At 42.9% G+C, this 17,729-nt stretch overlaps 1 protein-coding gene across 1 annotated transcript in view; it reads right to left on the reverse strand.

The window, feature by feature from the left end:
- The window catches only part of pde3a (phosphodiesterase 3A, cGMP-inhibited), a gene marked incomplete at its 5' end in the record, with an annotated part of 46,375 nt that overhangs the window by 4,494 nt on the left and 24,152 nt on the right, over window positions 1–17,729 (reverse strand). Inside the window, 13 exons of the mRNA XM_084558092.1 lie at window positions 2,748–2,909; window positions 3,067–3,270; window positions 3,741–3,940; window positions 4,390–4,497; window positions 5,393–5,504; window positions 5,863–6,000; window positions 6,294–6,490; window positions 6,660–6,736; window positions 6,941–7,184; window positions 7,279–7,397; window positions 7,468–7,613; window positions 10,272–10,517; window positions 16,998–17,048. Of these exons, the coding sequence (XP_084414218.1) occupies window positions 2,748–2,909; window positions 3,067–3,270; window positions 3,741–3,940; window positions 4,390–4,497; window positions 5,393–5,504; window positions 5,863–6,000; window positions 6,294–6,490; window positions 6,660–6,736; window positions 6,941–7,184; window positions 7,279–7,397; window positions 7,468–7,613; window positions 10,272–10,517; window positions 16,998–17,048 (2,004 nt within the window). The remainder of the gene's footprint in view (window positions 1–2,747; window positions 2,910–3,066; window positions 3,271–3,740; window positions 3,941–4,389; window positions 4,498–5,392; window positions 5,505–5,862; window positions 6,001–6,293; window positions 6,491–6,659; window positions 6,737–6,940; window positions 7,185–7,278; window positions 7,398–7,467; window positions 7,614–10,271; window positions 10,518–16,997; window positions 17,049–17,729) is intronic.

Genomic DNA, 17,729 nt, shown 5'->3' on the forward strand with positions numbered 1-17,729 from the left:
TTTCAAAGAGGAGGGGCTAGGGCTTTAATCACTATGGTAACCAGAAACCTGAATGGCGTCAGCGCACAGCTCCGGTAGTGTGAGTGATGTGTATGTATGTCAAGTCACAGTGTAACTAAAGAGAGGGGAAAGACTTGTTACAAACAGATATTGCTAATGTTTAGAATATTAACATGGTGCATTGCATGATGTAAATGCATGTATGTGGTTGTATCTGTCCCTCGTCCGTTGCCACTGAGAGCCTAGTTCAACCTTGTGATCTTCTTCCGTGTGGCTGTGAAGGAGTGCTGTCAAGGATGGCACATTTAGGTCATCGGCCTCCCCTCTGCAAAAAGGAAAACATCCGCACACCCTCTGTCCCTGGCTTGCGCTCTCTCCCTTCACCCATCCCCCTGATGCTCCCGCTTGAAAGGACATACATAATTCTCAGAGCTATTATGAGAACTGAACAGAAGGTTTGAGAGCAACAGCAGAATGCTAAGCATCAGACACAGATCAGAGGGATGATGCCTTCCTCAACAATCAGCACAGCTCAGATTAGAGGTCTCTGGCTACTCGGCGGAGAGTTGTGATGTACCGAATCTGCTGACTGTCCGACAAACCGCGTGACTACACATTTCTGCTGCCGCCTGTTTACAGACGTAAAGACCTTTATGAATATTGTTACTCTGAGACACAGAAACAGAAAAATCTTCACAAACTTAAAAGTTTCAAACAAGCGCTCTTTTGCTTAGGATGCTGTTGCTATGGAAATAAGCATATCTCTCTGACGAATCAGGTTTAATCTTTATGGTCTTGTTGGTTTAGAGCGGGATTTGTTGCCAGGCATCCATCTACAGCGGCCTCTCACAGATTCATGAGCCGCTACGTAAGTGTTCTGAATATTCTATTTCTGGCAGAGGTAACACACATGAAGGGTCCTTGAGCCAGAAACTAAATCCCCGTCGTATGCAAAGGTAGCACTCATATGCAGTTTCCCCTTGACCTGTGACCTCTCCATGGAAGAAGGTGAGCAAAGAATGCCTCTTGAATTTAATGGCACATTATAATTGTGTTCTTTGCCTTTATAAATATTAGAATTTTCTTTATGTAAGATATTCCCATTGTCATCTAATTGTGAAGAGGAATTGTTACATACATATACAGTTTATAATGGAGGGCTGGTGGCTTGTAACATACTTTAATAGTATATCTATTATAGACTGAAAACTCACAATGATCTTAATAGAGGTATCAGTGCCGCTGTCTGTGAGGTACCTTACAGGTACCTCTCTAATTATTATCTATTGACAGTTAAATTGCTTAACACTTATGCCTAATGATTTTGTGCAAGAAAAGACTATCAAAAGTTAGAGCACGATCTTCTTACTGGTTTGATGCAGAGAGGATTCTTTTGGAACGGTGGGAGCGTTATTGCATTTGACGTACAAAAATGCCCGTCAACCCTGGAGTGTTATTGTAGTATTTTTTACTTTTGTGACATCTGATATGTAGAAAATCAAGGCCAGTGAAGTTACCATGTATTGTCCCTTGCCCGTAGGTGGTAAAGAAAATGTAAACGTGTGTTTAGACCATTAGAACATAAGTGCTGATTGAGGCACTTGTCAACATACACATAATTACTTTAGACAACATTAGGCCACTTCTTCGTGGATCCTAATGAAGCCGTTATGCTCAGCGTTCATGCAGAGGTGGACCTTGCAGACCACACTTGACTTGAGAATGTTGCCTCGATCTTCGCTGATTGGCTACGTGAAAACCACTGACAGGCACTGGGATGCAATTTAAAATGTGCAGGACCAATAAAGGGTTAAGATTCATACAGGTCGTAGTATAACCAAATAACAGAGCCAAAAAATCAAAGTTGACTTTGTCTTATAGCTTTGTTGTTTAGACATAAATGATAAAAACCAGATTTCGAAATATCTCTAAATCTAAAATCATCTTGAAATTTCGTAGTTTCATGGTTTGGAGTGAAATGCTATTAACCTGCTTTGGAATCTGTCTCATACTATGATAACAAAGCCAAGTATTACAGTATTACAGAAAACTGACCTTGAATCAGCCCGTACTGGCCCAGGCTTGCTGATACTTCGTGAGACAGTCGGAGTTGTCTCTCATAATCTCTTATAAACTGTGTACATGGGTTTGTTGTTAAACCGTGAATTGATATAGGAATCCTCATGCATAGTTTGATTTATTGCACTATTGCATTAAACTGTTTACCTGTAACTCCAAGTCCTAGGTGCTGCATTATAAATGCAGGCTGATAGTCAGAGCTTACTGCAGTCAACTTGTGAGCCTTGGCTAGCTACTGGGAATGATGGCAATTAAGTTTTTATACAACTACTGTATTTGGTTTGCAGCATCTAGCAAAATGTGCTGACACTTGGTGGTAAATCATTCAGATCTGGTCAAACCACATGCACACTGTCCAGGTTAATCAGATTAGCTATAATATGCTCTTGATTCTCTTGATACATAACGACAGTCTTTCTCATTTAGTCAGAAACATTTAATGTTATAGAGAATTATGTTTTGATTTGAAGTTTACAAATTTGCATGGTAAATCATGTGTAAATTATTTTCTGTAGCTTTTCATTGCGCGTAGCTATTTCAATTCTTTCTTTCCGTGGGTATAATTCAGTTCTCACTGTGTTCGATACAATACCCTGCTGAACATATAATATAGTTTGAAAGTGATTTTCTTGTTCCTTTTTTGATTGCAGGCATTTTTATCGACGTACTTGTTCGTAGAACTCATTGACGATCCCCTCTGTCCACTGCAGGTGCAGCTCCTTACACTTCAGCGGCCCGTTGACATCAGCTAGCTTGATGCACATCTGACACACCAGCAATCGATCGTTCTCATTGGTCCAATCAATACCAGTCACTCCTTCATCACCCACCTGGGAAGAGAGGTAGGTTGTGTTTTTTTTTTTTGTATAAAGGATACGCTTTAAGAAAGAATTCTCCGCAAATTAGTTGTTACCATGACTCTAGGACAATGTGGCGACAAAAGGCAGAAAAAAGTGAGAAGAGCAGTGGCACGGCAACGGTAATTACCTTTGCATTAAACTCTGCAAGGAAGTCAAAGTGCTTTTTGAGGTCAGTGGCCAGGATAGCTTCAATGACTAGGAAGCGGAAGCGCTTGAACTCGACGTGTTCGAGGTTTACCAGGAAGTTATACTCGGGTCGAGACATGAAGAGGTTCCAAGCTGAAGCCGCATGATGGTTTTCCAAGACTGATCGATCGTTGTACAGAAGAGCCTAGAGTGGAAGAGGAGACTGTGAAATTAGCATTTCATATTATTTACAATGTATAATTTAGGTTGCTTTTGGCAGCACCTCAAACCGTGTCTTTCCTCTGCTCGTATTCTTTCCTTTCACTATAACTCTGCCTTCTACCTGTTTGCAAAATGTATTAATTAAGAACTTCTTTGTCGTTGTGTTTGAGCATATTTTGCATTGGTTGGCATATCTGTCCTGATAACTTTAAGATCTTGAGTCTTGGGATCTAAGCTCTTTGCCTACTACTGCATATGAGGTAGAATTCATAATTCAGTTCATGGGAAATTATTCACCAAAATCAGTGCATGCTCTGCAGCTAAAAGCTCTCCTATATCTGAGCTTGATGTTTGCTTTCGGTGTGTACGAGAACAGCCAGTTGAAGATGTCCTTGTTTGCAATTAAACCTACAGTTTAAACCTTCCCGCTTCAGAGCCACTCCATTCATTCACCTGTGGCGCACTGGTAGCTACTAAAAAGGCATTGGTCCTCCCGGGGTGGTCATAGTCGTGCATGGCAGCAGCTACATACAGGGCCATGAGCTCCAGGCCAGGGATGAGCCTAGCCAGGGAGTTATAGCCTTCCTCCAGCACCGAGTTCATCCTGGACACCAGGAAGCCTGTGGCACCAGGCGTAATGCCGTTCTCTGAGTCTGTGGACACAAAGAGAGACCGATCATGCCATCAGTGACTCAGGCCTGAGCTCTTTGTTACTATAAAACCTATTAGACAACTGTATTTAAGTTGGACCTGTCAGCATTTGCACTCGCTTCGCTCACTTTTCAGTATCTTATCACTGACAAACCAATAATAATAATAACTAAGAAGGGAACTAGTTTTCAATCACACAGACATTTACTTAAGACCCATTAGTATCTAATTACTCAGATTTTTGTCTTGTTACAGCAGTTGTGTATGCATAAATATTTCATTGTGCACTTTGTGAATTTGACGTTTTTGCTACTCTTGGGATTTGAATTGGAGATTGAAACATGACAGTAAGACAAAAAATAGAGACTGGCTGATGAGGCTGTAAGACAAAATATGGGGAAGGGGGAACCTGATAATCAGAAGGTACCGGGTGTATAAAAGCTGTGCGTACCAGTGTGTATTCCGTTCTCAGTCAGCAGAGTGGGCAGCCCTGGCACAGGCTGAGTGGTGAGGTACCAGACAGCATGCAGCACGTCAGTGGCATGGATTCGGTTGTGATCTGGGGAGAGTAAAATAAAATTCACAGCTGTACGGGCTATAAGATCACAGTAATGAAGTCCAAGCTGAACGGTAAAAGTCTTATCACCTCCTGGCACCACAATACCAGCACTCACTGTCCTTTTTGTAAAACATGAGGTTAATGACAGGCTTATTATTTTGAAACTGACAGTTTAGACACTGTAGCACAACAAGTGAAATCTACATGATACGTAACGTGACCTCGCTGATATTTTCAGGATCGTGCTCATGGACGTATTTAAAGAATACTTCTCCCACGATATTTCCAAAGATCCAAAAGTGGTCAGGAACAAACATCATTTAGATCCAAAACTGTAGGTGTCTGCACAAGATGGGTCAAATCCCCATACCACACTGAGGCATTAAAAATTAAACTACCGTATTTAAAGTGTCATGTTATCAGCACTGTATGAGATCTTGAAGTCAAAATAAATTACAAGGTCTTGCTGCTTGTCACCTTACATTGTCAACACATGTTAAATCTAGAACAGGTTGACACAGAAATGCCTGTGTACACAACATAGATACAGCACTTTCAATTGCCAGTTCATTATGTACACAAGTGTTTTAATGTAACGGTCCTGCACTGAATCAGTTTATGCTGAAACAATGTACAACAACAGGTGGTAATAGTAGTAGTAGTTTGTGGTGCTGCTGTATTAGAACCCATTCACCAGTGTACCTAGTGAATTGACGAGTTAATGTATGCTCATCTTGTGTTCTTAAATCAGAGTTATTAATATTTCTGGTACATGCCACAAATCTGTCAAGCGTGAAGAACACGTTCCACTAAAATGGATTTATTTTATGAGCAATAGTTCCACCTTGTGGCCACTAAAGGTAACATCAACTAAATAACTGGACTGAGTACTTACAAGGTATATCCCTGTATCCATTCTCCAAAGCATGGAAGTAGTTCATAAACTCCTGTACAGGAATCCTGAAGGTCTCAAACAGACCTGTGTCCTCAAAGAGCCTGTAAGAAACCTGGGGGACAAAAACATAATCAGTACTGAGAGTCGTTTGTGCAGAGGTTTAGAAGTTGTGTCAAGGCCAGCGAGAAAGAAATATCCAACATAAATTAAATTATTTTAACACTAAGCATTTGCATGTTGCATTCAGTGGCTACATTTATGATCATACTGCTTATTTGGTTTTATTTACTAGAGTTGTAAAAGTCAGATGCAAATGCTGCTTTGACAGCTAATGTCACTATCTCATTAAGCTCCTGACTGCATATACTTCACTTGCGGGTAGGTCTGTCGATATGGGATCTTATTAGCGGAATCAGTATTGATGTGTTTTCATCAAATCACACGGGCGGCAGTAGCCCCTCGCTAATTACCTGGCTCAGGATGCAGCCTGTCTTGCCGTTTGCTTTCTCCACGAGGCTAAAAATGGGAAAGTTCCAGTTGTTGAGTTGACTCATCAGAGGCTCCAGCCCTGGCATTATCGGAGAGTCTGGGGCCAAGATTGGCTTGTCCTATCGGGTGATGGTGAGCATTCATGGGAAAGGTCAGAAAGAGGCAGGTGTAATAAAGAAACTTTTGAAGGTTGACGGAACAACAGCAGGTACATCTTGTTGCAGATATTCACTTGCATTTTCTAAAAATGTTTATTGCTTAACATGCTTGATAGCAATACAGTGACTGCAAAATTAGTTGTTGTTGTTTTTTTTATTTTTATTTTTTTTAAAAAAAGCCTAATTCTCAGAAAATCCAAAGTGGATTTCGAGGAATTCAGAGCATAATCTTTGTTGCCGGCCAGACTGCTTACCTCCCGCAATGTCAGGAGCGGGTGAAGAACGATGCCCTCTGCTGGATACTCCCTGCAACCTTCCCTTGCTTCAGGTGGCTTCTTGCCCCCTTCTCCCTCTTCTTCATTCTGTGCAAAGTCGCTGCTGTCACTGTGGTTGGTCTCATAGGTGCTGTCGTAGGTGCTGTCGTAGTCTGACGAGGCGACCGCCCGCTCATCTGGGGAGACATCGCACATGCTAGAAATGTGCAACTGCCAAAAACCCTACTGAACGTCACAGTGAGGGGCGTGCAGAGTCCCCTTCTTCCTCACAAATTTGTGAACTAGTGTGTTGGAATAAATACTCTTAATCTGGCTGAGCAGAAGCTGAAACGTTGTGTTGTTTACCTGGATGGGGTACTCTGTCTCCTTTGTCGACAGATTCTGCCCCGTTGTTGAGTTGATTGTTGTACGGCCTCCCACAACTGGCAGAAAGAAAACAGAGGGACACTAAAATATTCAGATGACACATACCAGTCCATCCCGATCATTCCCTTTCATCTGATTATTTAGGCAGCTCCTTTCCTCTCCAACAAACTACCGAAGCGATTCACTTCCCTCAGCAAATGGACACTCGCACACAATTAAATCCAACAACTAATTTACGTTGTTATTGAATGTGTGTTTACCTGCCACAGAGTGATGGAGGCCGCCAGTGAGTGGTGGTGGAGCTCGGGGCGCTCTGGCTGTGAGTTAAGGCTCTGTGATGGCTCTTGGGGGCCACAGGCCCAGGTGTCCTCTCTGTTAGCGGGCCGACCAGCTCAGGAAGCTGCACAGAACATGTCTTTATCGTAGGGCTGGAGACAGGAGTGCCCTGGACGGGAGGAGATGGGCACGGAGAGCCCAGAGGTGATATGTTGGAGGGGGGGAAACCTGGAAAAAAAAAAGATTTATCAGATTTTAATCACGGAAACAAAAACCTGCTCTCCCAGCCTACACAATTTGTGAGTAATTTGTAAACACACACCTGGCCTTCCCAGTGGTTTGCTGTAGAGGTGGTTGGAAGTGACAGAGGCGGCGCAGGAGGCAGACATGGAGCGACTCTTTGAGATGGTCATCATCACTGAGTTGTTCCATGATTCCCCGCTTTAAGGGTAGAAAAACAAGTCAGGTAAAGACATGACGGTAATCCCAACACGTGAGCGCGGGACAGTACCTGTCTGTGGTGTGTTTAATGCTGGCTGAGCGGTCCCTGCGTACAGGGCCCGGCTCGATGGTGGGCAGCCCTGTAGCTGAGGTGGTCGTGGTCCACGTTGACGAGATTCTCCTCAGCAGTCCGGGTGGCAGGCTCCGTCTGAGACGCTGCGAAAGAGTCCAACACGTAGACGTGTTTACACACTCACAGCAGATTCATGTAGTAAAAGAATGCTAACAGCGTGCTCAGGCACCGAATACACTGTAAAACTGAAGGTATAATAGACTGCGTGTCTGTGTGAGACCTCCTCGAAGCTGAGACATGAGTTTGGTCATGGGAAATCCTGCATTCTCAATTTTTTGACTGTTTTCACATTTGGTAAAATTCCTATATTACACATTGTTTGAAAAAAACAAAACAAAACTGCAGTCTATTGTCTAAATGCCCTGAATACTGTAAAGCGTACAGAACAGTTGTACTGTTGACCTGTGCAGTTACATTTTGCAGATAACTGCACCAAGCAGATTTTACCGTACCTCAGTAAGTTGCGCGGATCTTTGACTGGTCTATACAACGGTTATTTCTCACAGAACAGATCATCTATTTTGCCTTTCACCGCTTAAGTCGTTTCACAGATGCTGAGCTGACCACGATGTAGTTTATTTGCACTACTCTGTCGGCCATTTCTGGAAGAGCGGTGAATTTACAGTTATTTGCGTTGTAACTTAAATGAGCACTCGGTGTAAATACTTCCTTTCTTGTGTGTGTTTGTCTTTTGGGTCGATTTTGTTGATCAGATTAATGATGTGCGGTCGTAATCAGATCATGTCTGTGCTCTTAGTAACGAGCCGCTTGATCTCACCCGAGCATCCTATGTGCTCTGATTGACACCCCGAGGTGAACACCACTATTATTCAATCAGCACCCACGCAGTCCTAAGTGACCTCATTAACATTTCTTGTTTCTCGATAACCTCCGATTCGAGATTACCAGTCTCATTTACCCAGTGGGGTGTTTTAAAACATGATTCTCCATCGAAATTAATACAATTTCGATACCTTTTTGTTTGTGTTTGTTTCTTACATTGTTTTAACTTTGTCTTTGACATATAATAAAGTCTAGTGTTGTCTCATGTTCTGATCATAACTAACACAGTCGGGAGCAAGCTTAATGTATGACTTTCTACATAGCAACAGTGCATCATTTTCTCCACCACTAAAACAATAAAGGCATTCAACTCGAGCCAAATTTGTTCTTTCAGCCTATTCCTGTTCTTTGAAAAGCACATGGGGTGGGAGACATGATGTTACGAAACACAGGAGTCGTGCTTGTTTACCTCGTGGTGTCAATCAACAAAAGTGTTGTAAATTCAGTTGGAGAGCCGCGCTCGGATAATTGTCAGTTTGTGTTTTCATACTGTCAGTGTGTATTCCTGAAAGCGACACGCAAAACGCACATGCGCATTGGAATATAGAGGGCAGCAGAGGATCAGATTTCATTTACTTCTCACTTCTACAGTGGAGGGAATCTAATCAAATATCCCTAGTAGGGCGAGAAAGAATGACAGAGTAAAATAGATTTGGGTGGGTTCGGAGAGAAAGGACGTTTGGTGGTAAGTTGGTAAATACTGAATACTGTGTGGTCTCGCCATTTAAAGCGTGTTTCTGAAACATATGCACCTGTATTTCGGTTCTTTCATAAAAATCTCTTAAAGCACCATGTCACATTTGGTGAACTGTGTGAGAGGTCTGTGCAGCAGAAGGCGCTTGATTGTCTGGAAGCTGCTGCAGAAACCCTTCCCCCTGAACTTAAAGTCAAACACTGGGAAGAGACAAGTAAAAGCCCCGTGATGTACCGCTGACAGGAAGTACAAGCAAAAGTTGCAAAGCGTCCCCAGGCTTTTAACAAAAAGCAAGACTTCTGCTGTCCCGTTTGAGCGAAGTCAAACCTTAGCGAGAAACGGCCCCTCACCGACATCACTGATTACCTTTATGTAACGGCTATTTCTGTCCTGCGTCCAGAGCTGTACGACGGGGGCAGCGCAAGTGAGCTGAATCACCAACTTTACCCACTACCACATGCAGACTCACAAACCCCCAATGAGCTAAAATGAGGCAGCATCTCATTGAGTTCCACTACGGGGCTCGGGCGTTTGAGTGCGCTCAGGCGCTAGTCTCAAGCTGCTAGTCACTTTCCTGGTAGGCTATCCTGCATTGCATCACACGCTTTATTTAGTTTCCTTGCCGCCTTAAGTGCCTGCATACATTTTGAAGCGCGGGGCCTTGTAAAACATTAAAAAGCCTCCATGGAAGCTTTTGCGTCATTGTTAGCTACATTAGAGGCCCGCGCCGTGCCAGCAGTGAAGGAGGACATGTGGGGGGGTTTATTCAATAAGGAGGTGAACGTGTGTGTGTGTGTGTGGGCATTGCCATGTACTGTACTGCAGAATACAACTAAAACACAACTTTGATACGGCTGCTTCTGTTTCTATGAGCACATCTCAGGGATATCATCTAAGGATTCATTTTGGGGGGGATTAATTGCACCTTAAATTAAAAAAAAAAAGTTGTTAATCGCATTAAAAGTGAACACAAATATATATATACTGACACTTAATGGGGAATGGGAAGCTGTTTGAAGGAAAAACCACGGATTTTACATTTCAATGTCTGTCTGTGGCTTCAGGAGCCTGATAAATCTCATCAGTGTTACATTTCATTGCAAAAGTTGGGGTATAAATTCTAAATTACACCCATTTATTCAACTAATCTTTTTGCTGGGCACGAAGAAATAAATAAAACTATTTCAGAGGGACAAACATCAACCTTTGGAATGGCCAGCCTCTCCGCTTTTTCGGGCCCGTCCTCCGAGTCAGAGCAGGTGTTTGTGTCCGCGGGGATGCGAGGCCGGTGGAGTGGCTGGAGGCTGATCTGGGTGCTGAGGAGGTTGCTGACGGCCTTCAGGGAGCTGCAGGTGTTAGGGGGCAGCGAGGGGTCTGCCAGCAGGTCTGAGATCAAACCGTGGGCCTCACCCATCACCGCAATGTCCACTATCACACTGGTGCCCGAAGACTAGAAGACAAGACGAGAGGGAAAAGCGGGTTAATGAGATAGAGCGTCTTTGTTCATGTTTTCTGGTCTAATACAAGGATAATATGGCATCAAATATCATAGTGACGCACACAGCTTCTTTATATCTGAGAGAGAATTAGAACATTTATGTCTGTGTATCGGAAACAACAGCACGTCTACTGTGTGAGCTTGTCTTTGTAATAATTTAAACATTTTGCATTCTCCAGACGGTGCTACGTTATCGTAATGCATGGTCATATCTTGATCATAAAAACAACACAGACATCCAGTAATATCCATATAAAGAATGTCCTCCCCCACTCCCACCCCGCCCTCCCTCCTGCCTAAATTTAGCTGCTACCGATTCGACATATCGACTGATAAGCCCCGAAGGCTCATCTGTGTCAAAGGTCAACCATGTGTGGATTCAGTAATGGATTTCACCGTTAATGTCAACATGTGCTAATCAGCTCCTCTTTAGCTCCGAATCAATTTCCCCACACTCCCAAAACACATGTACATGAACACACACACACACACACACACACACACACACACACACACACACACACACACACACACACACTGGAGCCCATACAATACGCAATGCATGCAAAGTTTTCAGTCTATATAAAAGGTTCTGATGACAGCTAAACAAAGTTTGTACATGAGAAAAGAAGATGTTTGCACTCCTGGATACGGTCATAATTGACAAATCTACAAAATTTAAATCAGTTAAAAGTGTAAAGATAAAATATTTAATAGTCCCAGTAACTTTTAAAAGTGAATAAAGCATTTCCAAGCAGATACGATGTTATTAATGTGTTTTCCTTTTCTGCAGCTCGCCATTTATTTGCAGTCCGTCACTTCAGATCAGTGTTGTGATAATGCCACTGATCATAAGATTAATGATGATGCCAGTGAGAAGCACACTTGCACGCCGGGCTGGTCATAGAAGACTAGACAGTAAATGACTAGTAAACTGTGATGAACCTTGCACAAGCCGCACTGAAACAGAATCATATTTACAAAAAGTGCTTTGCTTTGCACAGTTCCGTGGAAACAGTGATCACAAGGCGACGTTTGCAGAGCTGACTGATCTTTGTGAGACTTAACAGAGCTATGTCTCTCCAACCCGAGAGCATTTGTGGTATAAGTAACACAGATGTCAGACTTTGTTTTGTTTCATTGCCATTCTTGGTTGTTTCAAAGTAGGAGTTCTCTTCGTGTTTCATGTTTTTGATGCTGCAGCATCTAGCTGGAAGAAGACAAGCCAAAGATATTTGAAAAATCTGAAAACTGTTTCCTCATTTTTTTAGTTCTGAGTGAAACACTTAATGTCTACAGAACAGTTGTGCTGGATACGGTCTGCTTGTCAATAGCAGCGCTGTCCAATAACCGAGACGAGAAAATATGGAAATAATATGCTTTTTTTTAAAAGGTATTTGTTGGCCCTTTCTTGCCTTTTATTTGATAGTACCAGTGAAGAGAGACAGGCAATCATGAGGTGAGAGAGATTGGATTACATGCAGCAAAAGGATACAGGCTGGAAGTGAACCTGAGCCACAGCAGTGAGGACTATGGTCTCAGGTAAAGGTGCAACACACTGTTTTTCGTTCAAGAAAACAAGCAGTCCCACAAACACTCAATCATTTCAATGACTTCTCTCGAAAGTAGATTTAAGTCAAGAACTGTCTGACCAAAGCGATTACAAATCTGGCTTTCCAGATTTCCATGTTTGGCATTGTTATTGTCTGAATCTTGAATCTGTTCTGGAGAATAGCAAGATTTGATATTTATATCATTTGATTATTTAGTTCAGGTCATGGTGGGAGGAACTGATAACATTTTGATACCAAGGAAGTCTAATATGTGGTGAAAGTTTTTGTATTTTAGGACACGGTCAACATGTTGTTTTCAGTGTAAAATAATATCTAATAGCCGTAGGAACTGTCACTCATGCATCAGTTCTGAAACGGACCAGTGACCAAGCTTATGAAACAAAGGCTGATTATAAAAGCGCGATGTTTTCCACTCTCCGACTCCTCCTCTCCTCCTGCATCTTCCTCTGCCCCACTGTGCCAGCGCACGAAGCAAATGAGCTCACATGATCACTCCATCCATAAGCTTTTCGCTCTCCCATCTGCCTGTCCCCCCCTGAGGCTACACTAGGCTTGGCGACTGGCAGCAACCTCTGCTTCTGCCACTTCTCTTGTATCCCTGCCAAACGTTTTCCCTTTGTAATTCCATCCCGTGTATCTTTATATATATATATGCGTATATACAACCTGAGCTTGCGAGGCATTTCTACCTATTCGACTTTCTCTTTGTGCTGAGTTTGTGCTGAGACATATCAGGCCACAAGAGCAGAATACATCCAAACAAAGTGACAGAGAATTCCCATCATTTGCTTTTTTTAAAGAGGCTGTATAACGTCTTCAGAATGGGATGAGTAAATGCATCAAGCACATAGGAGGACAGTTTCCTGGAAGAGCATGTGTCTGTATGTGTGCGTGTGCGAGTGTGCATGTGTCACCTCAACCTGAACAAAACCCATTAGACCACTCCAGACCTTTATGACATCCTGCTATTGTGACATTCACCTATTACCTGGCAGTAATGGACTCTGTTCAGCTAATGTCAGGGAGGCACCGAGATACTAGGAGCATGGATTTGTGTGTGTGTGTGTCCGTAGACGCCCACGCGCACACACACACACATGGACGTGGGTGTTCCAGCTGTTTCATGACACTTTTCTTTGTGATATTTAACTTTTGTCATTTTGCTCCAGAGTTTAAAAAACGAGTATGAGTGCGCATTCGCACGTGCATTCGGTAGCAGCAGCATCGGCGTTGCAGAGTGCTGTTCTGGTAGAGGCCCAGCGGAGAGGCAAGTCGAGGGAGAAGGTTATTGATTCCTCCCAGCATAAAGGCCCACAGGATACAGCAGGGGGAGCGATGGTCAATGAGTAAATCAACAGCGGACACACGCAGATATGTGTGTACACACACACACACATATACACACACACAGGCAGGCATGCATGTACCAGAACTGCCCCTTGGGATCAGTCTCTTAGGCTTTCAGGGTAATACAGTACATGCTGCACACAAAGAGAGATGGGCCGTAATCCCTTAACAAACGCAGCGCGCTGTAACAGAAGACAATGTGAAACATTGGCCTCCGATGATGTGCACAGATAAATAAAATAAGATCAGGGTCCTGTGAATGGAAATGCCGATTTGGATCGGGATGGTAGGATTTGGATGGTAAGAATAACAACCAAACTATTATATATATACAGTATGTGTTCACCATGCAGTTCAGTCAGTGTGATACGGTGTCAACAAAACTGCTTTAACTAAGCTTTGTCTGGAATATTATTCAGGCCTACCACTTAGGGAACTATAAATGATCTACTTTGTCGCTGGAAATTTTATTGACACATATTTTAATGTAAAATTACCCCAGTCACTGATAATTTGTGGATGAGGAAGTCCATAACAGATGACCTGACGTGCAATTTACATGACGAAAGTCCCTGCATTTAAAAAGCAACGTTTTAATTTCACTTCTCAACCACATACTGTATACGTTATTATCATAGGAATGTACAGCTAAGCGTGCACACGTGATGATACAGAAACTGAATCAAATTTTTGCTTGCTCTAAAAACGGTTCCACGTTTTTTTCCTCTCCTTCCTGCAATTATTTTTCCTCCAGTTTCCCATATCTGCTATTTCCCACTATCTCAGTTTTCCCTCTCTACCCCCTCCGTCCCCATCCCATCCCCCTTCCCTCTCCTGAGAGACAGTTAGGAAATATGTAGGCAGATCGGGCATAAAGGCAGATGGCGAGAGCAGAGAGAGATAAAGAGAAAAGGAGTGATAGAGCGAGAGAAAGAAAGAGAGTGACAGACACGTAGAGAGAGAGAGAGAGAGAGAGAGAGAGAGGAGTTGAGTCCACGGGCAGGCCATGGCCAGTCAAGTGAAAAAGAGAACAGCTCACTCTAGCAGACCAGCTGAGCTCCCCCACAGTCGAATCTACAGCAACTGTAAATACAGCACAACAGTGGAGGGCTGCCTATTGTTTCTGTGCTGTTGCATCAATCGTACAGAAACATATAAAATGTGCAGAACACCACAAATCTGAAGCAGTAGTAGCCAATAAAGCATGCCAGGGGGTACGTTTATGCTCTTGATACAATTGCAGGATTGCAGAGCCAGAGCGCCTCACAGTTAACGCTATTAATCCTTTGCAGGCTTATGAATTGATTTGTTAATAAAGACTAGCAAAATTATTTATTTTGGGAGAGGTCTGTCTTTGAAGCGGTCAGGACGATTAAACGCCAGAAAATAAACTTGTTTGGGACTTTCGTTCTGCAGTAAATGCACCTTTATCTCATATTAACAAAGGGGAACACCGACGCTAACACAAAATCAATAGATATTGATTGCTCGAGTTAAGATAAAGAAACTATGCAAACCATTGTGTTGGAGGGAGATAACGCATATATTCAGCGTGCAGATAACACCTTAAGACGTGCTTCTCGACAAAAAGTAAAGTCATGAACAATAGTGACACTGACGAATCTCTTGACACTAGCTTCCCTCTGCTGCTTACGAACACCAGCCTCTCACACACGTAATTGACCTAAAAACTAGGCTGTATCAAGAAGCTTAATTTAGACATTGCTTCGAGTTGTCCTATTTAAACCACCTCATCATTACTGACTAAATAGCTTGCACACATGTGCGCGCACACACACACGCACACTCAAAGCACTTGTACATGCAAGACACACAGCGGCATATACCTAGACTGAACTGAACCCATACTGAACCTGTTTAGGGAGATGTGCATTATCCTGGTGCCGTCCCATGGTGCTGGCTGAGTGCCTCCTCTGCATCATTTGTGTTCAGTTTTTTTTTTCTAACACAGCCACTCAGTCGTGATGTTGCTATCTAGATTCCTGTAGATGCGGGCAGCTTTATGCTCTCTTTCCTTCCTTTAACCCGTGCTCAAATGTCACATTAAGCCACTCATGAGAGTCTCAATCCAACGCAACTGACATTTCAATAATGTGGCACCAAAACTCTTCCTCTCCTCCCTTCTCTCTCCTCTCTCCTCGCTCCTCTCTCCTCTCCTCCCTCCTCTCATCTGCTTGCTGCCTCATGAACCTCCCTCGGTCCTCTCACCCGCCCCTGCCTCTTGCATCTGCCAATTGCAAATGTTCACTGGTAGTTCAGGGATGAGAGGACCCGCTGTAAGAAGAAATCAGTTTTTATTGAAAATACCTGGTTGCCAGGATACTTCGGGACAAAGATCAAAGTGACTCATCTATGAACCATAAAATAGTTGTTCGGGGCTCAGTTGGCCGCAGTTACACTACGCCTACTACTTGTCAAGTGTTTCCTGCGATAGCAGGTGATGCATGACAACCAAGCAGTGAGTAGTGTGCATTATCAGAAAAGCCCTTTCTGCATCCAGGTGCATATTGATTCATTAAAAGTCTATTTAGGTAGTGGGCTTGTTATTGGCTGAAGCTGGAGTTGCAGTATGGAAGCAGCTCTGACTGATTAGACTAGTAAGTATAAAATATGATAAATAAGACAAGTGGTGAGACAAGTCACTGAAATCTATAATTTCCTTTTCCCTCATTTGAAAGGCATTTTGAATGTTTCATTAGCTAATGATCTGTATTTATGTTTCCTTGCATGCTTAGAAAAATTAAAACAATTTGTCCCGTCCACATAAGTGAAGCAGTGTGACCAGTTGAGCAAGAAGCATCTTGGGTTTCAGCGTGCCGATAACAATTAAACCTAATTACCCCGTGGACTCTGGAAAAAGAGAGTCACCAGTTTTTCTCTGCTGTGTAAAAATTGGTCCATCGTGTACTTTATACGTTGTTTTGCAGTCTTAATCCTTCCCAGCCTGAATCTTGCCGTGCTTCCTTACATAAGGGCACTCTTGTTTATTTATTACATGCACTGTATGGCCCTTTAGAAAATGACATGCAAATGTTTGAGAGCCAGATATAACCAATGTGCTGCATCGTATATGTTTGGAATCAATTGATTTTAATTATTATAATTAAAAAAAAAAAAAAAAAAAAGATTAAGTCAAAAACAAAACAATGCTGCTTTTTATAATCCCCTAGGCAGCTACCAGTCCCACAAGTGTTACCACGGCCAGTAAAATATATTATAGGGCATAAATAACGTGACTTGTGAGGAAAGTACACTGACTTGCAATTTATTGAAATGCAAGTAGATAAGGCAGGTAAGAGTTTACAGTAAAGCTTGAGACAGTAAACATGAGCGCATGAGCTGAACCGTTCACAAACTTAATGACACCAAACAAACGAGTTTCTGCTTCCAGATATTTAGGTATTCAGCCAATCTTAAAATGAGAAGATGAAGTTATGCCAAAGACACACACACACATCTCTCCCGCCCTTTCCCTCTGGGCTCCACTGACCTGGGATCTGCTCAGCACTCTCTTGTAGTCCCATTCTGGCTGGCCCATAATCTGGAGAAAGAAGCACACAAACAGAAGCTACTGTTAGAGATCTGACATAATACAGTGCTATCAGAGCACAGAACCTCTTTTCTCTTCTTCTTCTTCTTCTTCTCCTTCTTCTGTCCCTCCTCTACTCTACCCCTCCTCCATCCCTCTCTCCATCTCTCTCCAACCCATCTAAAAATAAAACAAGAGCAGGCACTGCTGATGAAGAAAAAGAAAAGGACACATCACCCTTAATGCTGGAGGCCTGATCTACACACGACTCTACTCACCCTCCACCGCCCTCTGTCTCCGCCCTGTCATTTTCTTCGATAAGAGAAAAACGTGATTCGGTCTCTCAAGTGGCGTTTACTAAATGTGAAGACCTTTACCCTTTTAGAAGGCACCTTACAGTATCCAGTATAAGGGTAATTTAAAGACGCATCAGACAACAAGTGGCCCCAAATGGCAGCAAGAGGTCAATGTTTGAATATGGATCCTTGAAGACAGCACAGTAATGATGCAATGTGACACAAGCACTATGAAGTGCGACTCCTCTGACCTACATTTCATGTCGCTAACAGCTGGTGTAGTGACGAGGAAGACCTGAAAATTTGAAGCCCAGCTAAGGCCGAAAATAGAGGGAGCAAGCTTAACATTTGGCACATTAATTTCTTCATGTGTATAAAGGACTTTACACGAGCAGTG

Source organism: Chelon labrosus, assembly GCF_963514085.1.
Source record: "Chelon labrosus genome assembly, chromosome: 13".
Lineage (NCBI taxonomy): Eukaryota > Metazoa > Chordata > Actinopteri > Mugiliformes > Mugilidae > Chelon > Chelon labrosus.